Source organism: Varroa destructor, unplaced genomic scaffold (assembly GCF_002443255.2).
Source record: "Varroa destructor unplaced genomic scaffold, Vdes_3.0 BEIS01000006.1, whole genome shotgun sequence".
In the NCBI taxonomy this organism is placed as follows: domain Eukaryota; kingdom Metazoa; phylum Arthropoda; class Arachnida; order Mesostigmata; family Varroidae; genus Varroa; species Varroa destructor.
Window position 1 is genome coordinate 6,469,192 of NW_019211459.1, and position 15,113 is coordinate 6,484,304.

Sequence of the window (15,113 nt, forward strand, 5' to 3'; positions counted from 1 at the left end):
AGATTCGAGAGCGAATTAACGTAGACGTTTTTCTGCATTTAGGCTGATCTGATGCGTGAACAAATGTGTTGGCCGAAAATCAACAAACATTTGAAGTTATTTCAAGATTAAACTAGGAAATAAATCACAATAGTTAGATGAATGCTTGTGACAAGCCACTTACTATAGGTGTTTCCAATCAGCACACATTTATGGAAAATTATTTTACGAAAAATATATAACTTATGAAGCTATAGCAGATTTCAGTTAAATGGTTATGTTTATTTGACTAGTAAAGCTGCACAAACTCTTTCAGGGTCATACCTTTATGATGAAAAATATCGATATACGCCACACTATTTATTTACGCCATATTATTTATAGTCAATGAAATAATACTCAAAGCAACGGTGTCCGGACTTCCGAGGGGTGTTTGCGAGTCTCACATTAAGAACTATCAGCCACCGGCGATGCATGTCCATCGCATATACCTGAAATCCCTGCAAGCTAATGAATTATCTAAATAGACTTATGAGGAAAACTATTTGTCGCTGCTAAATATCATAGATATTAAGCATAAACGCGTCAGTATTTAATTATTGCGGCATAATACTTGCAATGTTTATAAAACGTGAGAACCGATGATTAGATATCTTGTAAAGCTAGTTTCAAATAGATATTAAAGACTAGAATTGGCCTTAATGAACAAGTGCTTTTATCTGTCTCCAGTTTAGGTTGACTGGATTATTAATGACGACCATGGTTTGTGATAGAAATCCGATCGTCGCCCATAAACTGAAGAACAGCAGTTGTTGTTTACTGAAGAGCTTTCCGCTGAGTCCTCTTTTCCAAAATTTTCGAACAATTTAAGCTACGAGGTAGAACAGTTCGCCTATGTACAAGCGCAGATATGCACAGGGCCTTGTTAGAATTCTGTCGTTTTAACACAGATGGTTGATTGATTTTCGCCGCGCCGTGTCAGTTTATTATAGAAAAATATGGATGTGCTGACTCTTTTCCGTAGACGGGTATAGTAGTTGCTCTTATTTAATCGAATCTCAATTTCAAATTTGTTGCACTGTTGTTTAAAGATCAAAATGCCATTTATATAAATATTTTCAGCCTCTACTTTGGTTAACCGCGCGTAAACCTTGACAGCACCGACAAGACGTAAAAATGCTTTCTTCAGAGTCACGATCTCTGTGTGTGAAAGCAGATCCTAATGACCAGCGAGGGCCTGTAGAGCCATTGAAACAAGGCCAGTTGCTTGATAGCACATAGCAAACAAACTTACGTTATGCTGTCGCGGTTTTACCTCATCATTGTCAATCTTAAGCACCAATAATAATGATATAAATATTGTCGAATCGAAATTTGAATATTAGTATCCTCGCAATGAATTCAATCTTTGGACATTCGTTATTACTTTAAGTAATTTTCATAGATCTATAATCAATCAGACAATCCTTGCATTGGACAAAATTTCTCTTCAGTTGGGTTGAGGGTCCACTGAGCAGTTTTTTCTCGCTTGTCAAAGAAAAAAAAACGTCTTGTTATTCTTTAACCAAAAACCCATTTTGAGAACCTAAGAACCTAAACACCTATTATGTCTTGTTTTTAATGAAATAGGGAAGGAAGTGTAGCCAAAAGCCCGCGGGTTCAACATACAAAAACACAAGCATGTTCTATGGTACGCATCGGTATGACGCTTAATTAATTTTAACATTATTGTTGTCCGTAAAACATATACCACTTAATGAACTTAAGAACGTCTGTATTTACCTAGGGTGTGCATAAATAAGGTTGCCAGGCTGTTTATAATTCAGTTTTCAACAACTTAATACTGAATCCTAATATTTTTTCACTCATTACCTTTAAAAGCATGTTTCGTCATGTCAACTTTTTTGGGCATTCGTTAGCTTTGCTTTCTAAGTAGTCTTTAAGCTAAGCCGAAACCTTCTAAGTACCCATAGGCAAACACAATAGTTTAGGTGAACTTTTTCAAAAGTCGAACATTTTGGACGGTATGGGCAAACAAGCATGCCACGGGCAATGCAAGCACGGCCAAGATGCTTCGGCGACACTGATTCTTCGCCCACGTTTTAAACCATTAGTACCACTTGATTCTTGCTTGAATAATCTCAAACGCCAAAACAAACAGATGTCCTATATGTATATAGTCATCGAGTGCAGCCACAAGTTCTACCTCAAACTGAATAACATTTTGGAGTTTCTAAAATACAAGTAAGGGTTCATTTGATAGCATTTGTAGATTCATTGGTCAAAGTATTAGCTGCTGGTTCTCAATTTCTTATATAACCCTTTGCTATTGCCCTTTGCAAAATAGATAACATGACGTATAACTATCATGTTATCTATTTTTATTTTTTTTTCTGAATGAGAAGAAGCTGATATTTTCACGTACTTTACCTAATTAAATATCATACCAAGTTAATTCGACATGAGGCCTTTAGGTTCAGCGACATCATTGAGGTCTTAGGAGAACGGACCGTTTTAATTTTCGATCCCAATCGTTGGCATTGCAGCGTTATTTGATATGTTATCTTTACTTTAGGGTAGCTTTTTTAGCTAACTATACTGCTTATCAATAAGATCGTTATTTCTGTTGCTGATATCGTTTTTGACTCGATACCCTGGTTGGCCATGTCTGATGGCGGACAGCTATATCGACCTGATCTGTAGAGGCGAAGACCGCCACACGCATTTCGTCTTGAAAAAAAAGTGGTGATAACTTATTGCTAGAAATGCAGCTCATCCCCTTCGAGTAAATAGCTATAATGGAAATGGATCTCATAAAAATGCGCTATGCGCTATTCATGATGTGAGGCTGCTCATACGCCACCCGGCTACCGTTGGATACTCTTCATTTTTCCAGCAATGGTGGAAGCGATAGTGGAACTGCTATCGTAAGCCATGCTTGCATGAGTCGCGATTTCTAATCTGCACATCTACGCAAAATGTCTTCCTGGAGATCGTTTTCACGAAGAAGCGTCTCAGTACAGAATGATGGAAAAATTGAGGGATACATATCGAGGTCGCTAAGCTACAAAACCGACACAGCCAGTTCATCTATTTCAAAGCAAATTTCAGAACTGGATGTCCTGGACTAATGTAGACTGAACACTGATCTGACTGAAATAACATTATTCTCATCAGTCGTGCAATTTAAAACGCCAGACGTGCTTAAACAGAGTACCACTTATTCGTTGTAATTTCTTATAATAGAAAAGATCAGTATTTAATATTTTGGTACTTAAATTGTAAATAAATTGTTCGCGGTTCTGCGCTGAGTTTGCTCACATTTTTTGTTTGCTGGATAACGTCTTTGACTTCTGTTCTTAGGGATGCGTGTGGCCGAAGTTCGAACCCGGACATAGATACACTTCGTGTCATGGTGAAAGCCAGCCATATGATGATATGCCTAACGGCTATACCGTACATAAAATTTAAAACATAAATATAATACAGCGTACACATGCATTGGCTTTCAGTAGCGAAAAGAGGACAAATAACATGTTGCAAGTTTTTCTTGAGGCCGGTGGAGCCGTTCTAATCGAAATCGCGATTGTAACAAAGAATTACGATAACTGATCGGCGGTTTGGGACAGCCTAACGCCACGTGTAAGATAATCTACATGCCAATACCTTCTCTGTTAGATCTAAATAGAGATTTTCCAATTCTCAAGCAAATGGCTAAGAAGATCAGAAGAAGATTGAAGTGAATCGAATTTAGTTGAAGTATATATTCTAATTTATAAATAGAGCAACATTCAAATTGACGAGTCGATGGTTCTTCAATGTATAAACGGGAAATGTTCGAAATGTGAAACATAATATGCTATAGAAGTCAAGAAACTGAAAAGATACTGAAACGGGAAAGGCCCAATATAGTAAGCCATAAAAAAGCATGAAGAGCAACAATAAAATGAAAAAAATTATGGCCAACAAAATATTACACAATGGAGCCATAAGGGTTACTCTAAGCGTGATTTATCTGAATCGTACCTTGCCTATCTTGCCTACCGCTTCTTCATTGATCCTTGCATCTAGTTTGTACTTAATATGTTGTGTGGCAATCTCTAATCTGTACACTGTGCTCAGTATTTCCCGATGTCTTTTTTTGGCGGACGCGTTTTTCTTCTTGAACATTCACGACGTTTTGTTACAATTTAATTTGGTTCTATGAAGTTGTAGTGGTAACGATCTTCCCAACTAGCCTGAGTAGCATATGCGGGGTCTATCTAGGAAACAAAAGTAGACTATTTTAAATAGGAAGTAAGCAATGCGTATATCGCTAGTCCCTGTTTCTTCTTTTTCTCTCGGACTTTACTTCTAGTTCAGCCTTCTGGAAGGTCTTTTTGCATAGCGGTACTGATGCCTAAATCTCTGTACTAGACAAAATCCTATTCGTCCATTGATTGTAGTGCGTTACATATAAAAAGAGAAATGATATGTTTTTGTATTAATTCATACTCTATTTTGGAGGTGTTTACTTACTGCACCTTAAAATGTAACCCCGTCGCAGAGATGGCCGTTGTTTACTGGAATAAGTGAAAGGGGTTTGTAGGAATAGAAGATTCATTGACTCGATTCGTTTTAGATGGGTGACTATTAATGCGAAATGAGCAGTTCTGTTTTGAACTACATCGCAACATTCCTCTAATAGGTTTTACAATACCGGAACGTAATATCCGAGATGAGTATAAATCTGATGTAACTCTAAGCTCCTTCTTTGTAATAGATTAGCAGTGAATATAAATGGTAATAATTATTCGATTGTGATTTATAGTATATATAGAGGAATACGGCTTCCTCAACATTTAACCGTCGGTCGCTCTGCGCATCAAACTTCTAGTTAACATACATGCTTAGCACCAACTAACGGCTCTAAAATCTCCTGACGCTTCCTCCAGCTCCGATAACGTCAGGACAAGCTCTCCATATAATGGTATTTTCTTGCTAGCTAGGCTTCTCATGCTGAGGGCATCTATCTACTTTACACTAGACTAGCTTTATATATCTTTTTGATGGATATGAGCGCGTTTGCTTAAGCCATTTCAGGAAACATAGGATCAGTTCTGAAACAGGTGTTGTTCAAGTGTGTCGACAGGCAGGTAAAAAAAAAGTTGTCTAGCGCCTCTATGTGGAGAGATTAACCGGTCAAAGCAACTTCCAATTATCCTCCAATCGACTTTTTTTATCCGTTGTCCTTGATTTACCGATTTCAATTCTCAGGTACATAGAGAAAATCTGAAAAATCTATTCATGAGTGGTTTGTAAAACGTCTGGTGTGAAAATCGAGAATTATTAATTATATATTTTTAGTCAGCAGATGTTTTAAAGGTTGTTCTTTAAAAAGTAATAATCCAATCATAATTATCTAAAGAGATTGTTACATCTGCATAGTGCAATAAGGAATTAAGCTTCTGACGAACAATTAAATTGGTAGCGTACATAAAACGTATGTTTAAACAAAAATCTAAGAAAAGTTCACATTTTTTGCTTTATCCATTCATTTTTATTCAGTTTCTGTGTGTGTACCATTATGTGCATACTCTTATCCGGAAGCACGTGTTACTTGTATTCAAATAGGTAACACCGCTCACCATCAGTGCCTATAATGACCAATCTGGCTCGTGACCGCTAGTTGGGTGAGCTAACGTTTCGTGCCGGCGGATAGCTACATATTAATGCAATAATGTACACCCTGGTCGAGACAAAGTGCTGCCGAAGGCAGTCGGCGCGCAGCAAGCGTTAGGTGACTCTGGCGCCATCATGTTCATTCTTCAACCAAAAGCTGCCACAGCCTCCGCCGCAGAGGTCGCACCGTCGGCAAATACACGCATCTCGTTCTCTATTGATATCACAAAAGACTTTCCTCAGCGTATATCTTCTATATATCAGATGTCCTGCAGTGAAATGAATGTTTATTCTCCTTTTGCCTTCAGCGGCTTTAAATCAGTCCATTTGTCGCACGGCTCTGAATCGGTCGTAGGCCCAGCTGGGCCGAGGCGGCGGCTCTCGTGGTCGCTCTGCTCTCCGTAATATTGCCTTCTAGCCTATCCGGTTTATTTCTTTCATGTTATTGTTCTCTTCACAAGCAGCAATATTGTCAGTAGCTGCCGCGGCAGCCCAGGCCCGGCGGCAGCTGTTCCGGCATTTTTCGGCACGTTACTGTCCCTCGCCTCCGTCCTACTGCTCTTCATCTGCAACTCCTCTCCCTTGACTCGGGAGGCTGTTGCAGAACGAGCAAAGAGAGCATTGCAGCATCGCGCCGTTTCAGGGACAGGACTGGCCTCATAGGCCTTATACGAGGACAGACCTCATAGGCTCTGCAAAAACGTTCGTCAGCTTGTACGCGGTGAGCTGTAGCTGCTTCTCGAGTACAGCGTGGATAGGGGAGGCGGTGAGTAAAGACAACGAGGGTTGCTGCTCGGTGCCGCTACTGCCAAGACAGACCCGCGCTGCCCAACGAGCCGCTTGTGGCCGCGTCTGGGCCCTGCAACGAGCGCCTTCTAAGCCGTGCCGCCTCGAGCAGGCAAACAGGCCCACTAGGACTTTTCCGTGTTGCCGTGCCATCGCCCGCTGACGAGGTGAGTGTTCCTCGATCGATTGATGTCCGGCTCAACATGATCCATGGCTACATGTTGTGGCTATACGCTATACGTTGGTCTCTGGTTAACTGCGATAGAGTCCCTTCTGCCGCATATTCATACTATACGATGTGACAGAATTGTAGAGAAACTAACTGCAATGGATCGTGCGGTTCCGCTATTTTCGCGAAAGTGCATAGCGTCATCTGAGAATGAACGTATAAATGGCCACATCATCTAGTCAGTTATGCGCCCAAAGTGTGTTAAAAACGATTGATGTCACGGGTCTGCAGCGACGAACCATATACAGTTCGTGAACTATGAACAGGTTGTGAACAGTTTCGGTTGAAAGTAATGATTGAAATCGATGCCATGTTGGATCTGTGTTGACATTATATGAGTCATAGCACGTTATAGGCCGTCATGTGTTACTGAAGATTTATTTGACACTTCTAGCGGGTGAAGGCATAGTGTACTTTAGGATTATGCATTAAAGGAATTGAGATTACGTTTGGCAACTGATATCCAAGTCCATGCATGGATCCTTTCAAGAAAACGATCCGTTTACGGGATACCCTAATGTTTCGCCGACTGCAGTTGAACATGTCGCGGTAAAGTAGAGATTATGTGGCGCGGTGCATTCATCATGGTTCATGAAAAATGTATGCCCTTGCAGATTTACACATAAAAATAGGCCCGATCTATTGTACAAATAGATTAAATAACCGTCTTTATCCACTTTAATCAAACGGCAAGCACGATGTGATTTTAAAACATCTTGCGACTTTTTATGTATTTAGTGTGTAACAGGAGTACGTGATATTACTACCAGCGAATACTTAATGACCCCTATTAATCAACCTTAATCGATAAAATATCGACAATGAATAATGAATCGTATTTATTTTTAATATTTGTTAACATTGGTTATATTTAAATAAACGTTCTAAGCTTTATATCCACAAGCTGTGGCACGCATCGCGTCAGATGGTAGCGAGGAGGATCATCAATTTATTTACTATACTTTACTTTATGTAAAACATTGACGCGAACTCAAGTTTGTGATGGCAGGCCAGGTACATCTGCACAAAATACGATGTCAACATGACAAAAAAACTGTCACGGTAGCCGCTGTACCAGGTTTGCTGTTTATTTATTTAACCAGGAGTTTGGAATAAAGTTTGGAAGTTCGAAACTTGGCCTTCGAAAAGCAATCGAACATCTGATTTATACTTACTTACGTGCCTTATTAAATAAGACGATTCCTCGGGACGAACTTCGGAGCACCGCATCATAATTAGGTACATTTTCTTCAACAGCTGCATTGTCCAATGGTGTATTTAAAAATATTGCCAGAGAACTTTGTGAAATTCATGTCTAATTGTAGTTTCAAGAAAAGTACCTGTACCCGAGCGCCTACTCAACGGGCGCCGATAATATAGGATACGCCTTAGAACGAATAGAGAATACTTTCAGGTTACCGGTTACCGTGTCGGATACCTTTTTCAGGACAATATTTTTTCAAATAATAAGATATAAAACTATGAATGCGATCGAGATAACCAACGACAGCGAATCTTGGCGCAACGTTCACATTTTCCAGAATGACTCATCTTTCTATTATGCGTTAGACGGTCCTATATCATTTGGGAACTCACTCAAGATCTTACTGGTACGACAATGTCTGGCAAATTCGTTACGCGCTAGGCAAAGTGACTGGTCGTCGATAGCTTTCAGGGAACATATAGTGAGATGGCCCTTCAAATGCTGAACCATTTGCTTAAAAAAAATGCGACATTTGGGAACAACTACAGGTGTTTTAGCCATGCTAGATATTTCTATGTATGACTCTTGCCATAATTTGAATAAGGATGAAGTGGAATGATATCATTGAGCCATGCCTTTTATGTAGTACAATAATCGGCTCACCACCGGTACGAATAAGGCAAATATACATTAAACCAAGCAATAAATTATGCTTTTATATATGCAACAGCGGAATGAACTGTTGGCGATTCCGACCCAACCAGCAGACGAGTTTGTTCCCACAATCAAAGAAAGTTATCGCTATAGCTCTTTTCTCCTCGGTTACCGGGAGTTGTAATTTGGGAAAGATTTTTCCTTTCATTGTTGATAGGTTTAACAGGCCTCTAGTCCAAGGGAAGGTGTGACTAAGGTTTAGTTTGAATGGAGACAGGATATTTCTGTTAATGAGCGACTTTACAGCGAGTGGCGGCTGTGAGGCAGGGAAGATCTTGTGTCCAGCTGGCTCTACTGAAAGCTCTAGTAACCAGCACAGTGGGACAATGCAACGAACGGCTGCTGTCAGATCAGGGTATTTTCACTTAAAATAGTAGGAAGACATTTTCAGTAGTCATTGTTTCTGAGAAACACTGGATCTGACCATGGCGTCACTGGCTAGCTCCAAGGAGCAATGCAAGAACCGGTTCGACGCGTGCATTTTTCTTTCTACTGCTTTTTGTCGGTGTAAACCTAAAAAGGTAATAATGACAGTCATGCTAAGTCTTCTAAGAGCATAATTCTTAATTTTTCTTTCTTTAGGATTTTACCCCGCTAGTCGTTCATAACAAATTCTTAGTATTTAGTCCTTAGTTCTCCAAAGTATCGCGTATCTTATTCAACATGATTTTCATGATGTTTTGTTTAAGTATTAAACATCTCTTTAAAACGTAGATTACAATATTCCTCGACATAAAAGCGAAAAATATTGGTAACTGTTGATACCGATTATTTATCTATTATAAAGAAGAACGTGCAGCAGAAATATCGAATTAAACTATATACGGCCTGGATGACGTAATAAGTTGTTCAGGATAGGAGCAGGGAAATTTTAGTGCAGATGGATGTTTTTTTCGAGCTTTTAGATTTATCAAAGCAGAAGTAAAGCACAGTGAGTTGATTGCTAAGCTTTCTTTATACAATTGATTTAGATGTATTTGATACCTGCAAGAATACGATCTTGGCTTTGATTTTGTGGTAAGACAGCGTTTTTCAAAGTTACTTTAGCTCTAAAGTTAAATGTGACCAGCGTAAATGACTATTACGCTGCAAGTTCTACTCTATTCGAAATAGTCATTACCACTTTATGGATGAGGCTTAAATCAGGGGCATTCGTACTGAAAAGTGTCAGCTTTGCTTTTTTCTTAGAGAAACCTGTGGTAGAACCTACAGGATTTTGAAAAGTTGTTATTTCGTACAGCTTTCTCGCTCTATGTGATTGTACCTTAAAAACGAATAGGTTTTTTCTGACTTTTCCATTTTAGGTTAGATATGCGGCTGTAAATGACAGAGGTTGCTTGGTCCTGCTTAAAAGGTTATTTCTGAAAAACGCAATACGCGCAAAAAGTACGCGTTGAGTCATGCAAAAGAGCCCTTAACGAAAAATGGACGAAAATATATCGCTTTTTAAAAGCACTTCCATGGCATGATGCCGAAATTTCAAGCCAAAATTGCATACGTTCGCGCCTATTAAAGAAGATATAAGCAAATACAGGAAAAACTACAACATTTTTAGGAGTATGGAAATATTAGAGCAATTGGAAAAGTGACTAAATATATCTACTAGAAGGATATGATGTACATCAAAATATAATTATAGAAATAATGCAGTTCTAATTACATAAAGGTGCATTTTTAGGAAAACCAGATTTTTCTTTAAAAAAAAAATTGTAAAATTACTTAAAGGTTGTAAATAGTGCTTTTCACTTTTCGTTACTTACATGGTTCATAGCTTTTTTGTTTTCTCTAATCGTCCCATTTTTGTTTGCTTCACGTCTTTGTACGACTGTTTTCTACAAAATTTAGAAAAGTTGGGTGTTGGACACGAAAACCAGGCAGACCTAAGCTTAGAACATGCCAATCTCTTTTCAAATAATTCGATCTGCTGATGGACTAGTTGAACGTAAACAACTGGCAGTTTCTATAGCTATGTATAATCTTAAAGACCCGCTTTGCCTTATAACTGAGGAAAGAAGGAACTGTGGAGCAGGTCCAATTAGAATACAAATCTGACACTTCGTACCGCATATTACAGCGCATATTACCGCATATTGACAGCATTAGAGAAAGGATTTTATGTATTTGACAAAAAAAAAACTTGTCCCGTATTTGACAATTCAGTCCTGAGTGTCCACTGCGTACGGCTGATTCGAGCTATGAGCTTTGATTGCAACTGATCGAATATCATCTGTCATAGGTGGTTCCTTAATAGTGTTTTTTTCTTTTTTGTCTCTACGGCTGTCTTCGTTCACAGACAAGCAAGCGTACACTTGCTTCGTGTCGTTTCCAACAATTTCAGATCATGCGGATACTATCGGTATCAAGAACAAGTATTGCTTGAGGCCCTAGAGGAGGACACATCCAAGTCTGTAACAGTGCCAACTAAGAAGGCGGCTACCCGCGCCTGAAAGCCGTTAGCGTTGCACGGTGAACAATACAGCTTAAGTTATCTACTGGCGATTAAAGTTCAATTGCGAACGCAACACGACACGATTTCGCTAGCCGTCTTCCTCGTTGTTTGACGAAGGCCAACGAATTTACCCCGGAAGCTGCGCCAAATCTGTACCCTACTGTTACTAGCTAAACGCGAGCCTTTTCCCAATACAGAGTCAGCAGGGAAAATGACGACAATCGGGCCCGACAAAGCGTTTGTTAACTCGTTGCAGGGCATACTTCGCATTGCCGAAATTGTACGTTGTTAATAATGTTGATTGCTATACATTTTCATTGTTACTGCTGTGATATATATATATTTAATGGGTGAGTTGAATTTAAATAAGATTTTAGTTATACATTGATTTTTATGGTATAATGATTACGAAGTAGATAGCGGTGTTACGCTAATAATAACTGCTATTGTTAGATGATCCATGGAGCGATAATTACTTCGTTTGTTCCTACTTTTTTAACATGGCCGTCATTCAGCTCTCGTTCGCCTGTGTTACTATTATTATCTTATCGTTTTTTTTTTACAATTATCTCTTCGATGATTTTAGATCTTCGGACTATGCGGGCTAATATGCATCGAGTCGATTCAAAACCCTTGTTACGAAAACTATGTTCACCGTTACGAATTTTCGCTATTCGTTATCATAACGTCGTTTCTTCTTGCGTTCTTCTTCATTATCATCTTCGTGATGCGGGCACAGGAACTTATGTCGAATCTTGTGAACTTCCCTTTTTTCGTAAGTTATTACAGCTATCGGGCATTATGCTATAAATATTGTATACGACGCAGGGGTACGTCAACGAGCGCGTGATCCATAAAGATTTACGTGTGTCCTGATATCATGTTGTTTTTTCCGAACATCGAATTTCTGACGGAATGAATCTATCTGAATCGTTGTAAGTTAAGGTGGAGGAAAGGAGCGCGCAGGATATTGGTTGGTTACTTTATAAAACTTGAGAATGATCATTATTATTATTATTTACATCAGACCTTGGTATGACGCCGGTGCTTTGAATAGCAGTTGCGAGTACACGTTCTTGCCAATGGAATCAAGATGCCCATAAATTGTCCCTATCTCTTCGTTGTATAAGTATCATTAAACTAAATATTCACCCAGTCCTAGTTAAAAGGACGTCTACGATTAATGGATGCAGAAATGGCCGTAAAGAAGTAATGGCAGAGAACCGTCCCGTACTTGAAAAACGCTTTTGATATGCTTATTTAACAATACGGGGGCGTGGCAAGAGCGTCAACATATTGCTATGAAATAATAATAATAATAATGAGTCATATATAGTGGAAAAATACATGACTTGACCAAGGACTATTGATCTTCAATGACATAGAGAACTAAATATGATATTATGTACGTGAAAATGTACGATTGTTTAAACAAGATGGTAAATCGTTGCCAGCCGCGTTCGCGTAACATGTACGCCTTGTCTATATTTGCATATGACCGATATAAAGGAACATTTGAGATTAAGGACATAGAGTAGAAGTAGTTGCAATTGCCACTGGTATCTACTACACACTGGGAGATTCATATAATAGGCAGCTGCAGACGTAAATTTAAAATATATCACACTTCAACAGCGCAAGCTCCTCCATTGCACCGGGTTTATTTATGATGCCGTTTATGTGCGTGCTCTGCTTCTGTTTGCAATCTATTTTGCGCGTTTCGCAGCTGTTGGTCTGTGATAGTTTCACGGGTCTCTTCTATCTAATCGTAAGTCTTCTCGAGTTCTGCGCCTACTGCCAAGATCCCGATGATAACGCCGCTTCAAAGGTATACAAAAATAAAAAAAAAAAATGTGTGTAGCAAAGACTACAGTATCATATGATATTTTAGCCAATATAAAGTAAGGTGAGATACAGTGATCAAATAGATCAGATAATAATAAATTATGGTTTCGAACTTGATGGTAGGCGACCTTAGCGCAGGTTGTGCTAACCTCGAATTTTTTTTACAGGTGGCCGGTGTCTTTGGATTATTTTCTATGATGTGCTTCGTTGTAAGCTCGTATTTTAGTTATAAGTTTTTCCGGGACGAACGATTCTCGAGTTCCCTTCCACCTCCACACGCGGGCCTGCACGCCGTAAGCGTCACGCCTTCCATGGCGTGATCGCCTTTAATCTGCTACAACAAGTTTTATGCACCGCCCGGACATGAAGAGCAAAGAAACTCTCGTTATATCAGTTATAGCAGTAGAAATTTGTTTTGAGAGCTATTGTGTATCTACTGGATGCAGGCATCAGTCGTTGAAAAGATATTCTCCAAGAGAGATTTCCCAGGGAGGATTTTGAGACAGGCTGTCTTGAATGGGAGGGGAGTCGGGGAATTGTATATCCCTAAGTAAGTGCACTAGTCTCAACCAACACAGAATGATCATCATGTACTAATTAGCGAAAAGAGACTCGAGCTCAGCAAAAGTCCTCAGCGCTTTCACAAAAGCTGTGCCAAAATAAATGTAAAAAAATAATGATAAAAGCACTCAGAAGTCCAAGGTGTAAAAAATTATAGGTCATCATCTGTTTTTATCGCATCTAAAAATCGCCCGCTACATATTTCGTAGCTGATATATAAGGGTTGCTGAGAATATTTGCAATGCCACTAAAAATACGGGTATCGAAGGTTGCACTGAATTTTTTTTTTGAAAAAAATTTTAGAAAAAGATAGTTTACACGTAATAATAACGTATACATTTTAAATGATCGTAATCGAAACCGAAACGCCATGTGACTTCGCCTATATATATATATATATATATATATATATATATATATATATATATATATATATATATAGCCTGAACAACAGAATAGCCTTTATCGGTGCTAACGATCCCCTCAGAAATCTACCAGACAGTAAAAAAAATGCGTTTTTAATAATTTTCATTCAGTAATTAGCGTTCTAGTATAAGAAAAGAAAATTTTAGCATGACCGACGCAAGCGGAAGAGGTAACACCACTTATTTTTTTGTGAGTAACTTACAACAAAGTTCGCAGTCTGTCGTTGTTTGAAACGAAGGTTATACCAGGTATGATACTGTCCTTCATAAATGACAACAGCTCGACCTATCAGTAACACAAAGGGGGAAGGTTGGGCAGACGAAAGCAGCGGCTCTTGAAGTAATGTCGTTTTGAGACCATTTTTCATACTTATACGAATCTATACGAGCTATAATCTTCTGATCGCCTTAACAGATGAAAGCACAACCACTCATTCTCGATGATCAGTATACCATATTATATACGTAAGCTCGCATTGTTCTTAATATTAACTTTGATGCATACAATATTAACAGAACGATGTCCGCTTAATAAAATATCAATCGACAGTCGTTCGTTACGGCTTTTTCTTCTGCCAATAGATTCTAGCCAGCCAAAAACTATCTAGTAGATATATCGGAACCCTCATGAGTAGATATATTGGATCAATATTCTCGCATCGCAAAAGCGCCTTTAAATAATTGGTGGCAATGCGGCGGGATAATTTAACCGAGATAGGTCATCGATTATATAGAACTACTAGAATAGGGGCCGTAGAACTTCTTCTTCAAAGCTCGTCTGTAATGAGAACGGCAGGGACGACTTAGGCTTGCTTCGTTCTATTTTTTTCGTCATACCGCACAGAATGATGAATTCGCCTACTAAGCTGTCTGGAGCTAGACTGCGTATGATGCTGAAAGCAGCTTTCTGAAGTGATGCCGAACGACTCAAGTACCGGACGTCAAATACAAAACATTTTAATACTGTATGGCCTTAATCAGCCTGCGCTCGTTATACTATACAAGCAATTAAAATACTTGACCCTGATATTACTTGAATGTTGATAAAGTACCCGACCGAACAATACTGTTAAGGATTTAATTTACCTAAGTCTTTTGTTGCTATGCGTATCATAACATTTCAGGCTCAAATGGCGGAATTTTAAAAGGTTAAAATCAAAGACAACGTAAGGCAAGTACATGATACAGTAACCATATTGAAACGAAGCCCAACTGCTTCAGATCAATGATGACCATAGTTAGCGTGCCGAATGGCCCAAG

At 39.0% G+C, this 15,113-nt stretch overlaps 1 protein-coding gene across 6 annotated transcripts; it reads left to right on the forward strand.

The window, feature by feature from the left end:
* Positions 1–6,248: 6,248 nt before the first annotated feature.
* On the forward strand, positions 6,249–14,408 carry LOC111253170 (plasmolipin-like). 6 transcript variants are annotated; one of them, XM_022812201.2, is made up of 5 exons: positions 6,251–7,255; positions 10,867–11,302; positions 11,609–11,797; positions 12,749–12,850; positions 13,035–14,408. In XM_022812201.2, exons 2-5 carry the CDS (start codon positions 11,234–11,236, stop codon positions 13,185–13,187), a joined length of 513 nt encoding a protein of 170 aa, XP_022667936.1. In that variant the 5' UTR covers positions 6,251–7,255; positions 10,867–11,233; the 3' UTR covers positions 13,188–14,408. The 6 variants fall into 6 exon arrangements, with proteins under 6 accessions (XP_022667941.1, XP_022667936.1, XP_022667938.1 ...); XM_022812203.2 differs by having other exon boundaries at positions 10,912–11,302; XM_022812202.2 differs by having other exon boundaries at positions 6,251–7,204.
* Positions 14,409–15,113: the final 705 nt, after the last annotated feature.

Excerpts from the sequence above, each read along its gene's own strand:
- LOC111253170 (XM_022812201.2), top strand. The coding sequence starts at position 11,234 with ATGACGACAATCGGGCCCGACAAAGCGTTTGTTAACTCGTTGCAGGGC. Across the intron at positions 11,303-11,608 it reads TACTTCGCATTGCCGAAATT|ATCTTCGGACTATGCGGGCT; the intron begins GTACGTTGTTAA and ends CGATGATTTTAG. Across the intron at positions 11,798-12,748 it reads TTGTGAACTTCCCTTTTTTC|CTGTTGGTCTGTGATAGTTT; the intron begins GTAAGTTATTAC and ends CGCGTTTCGCAG.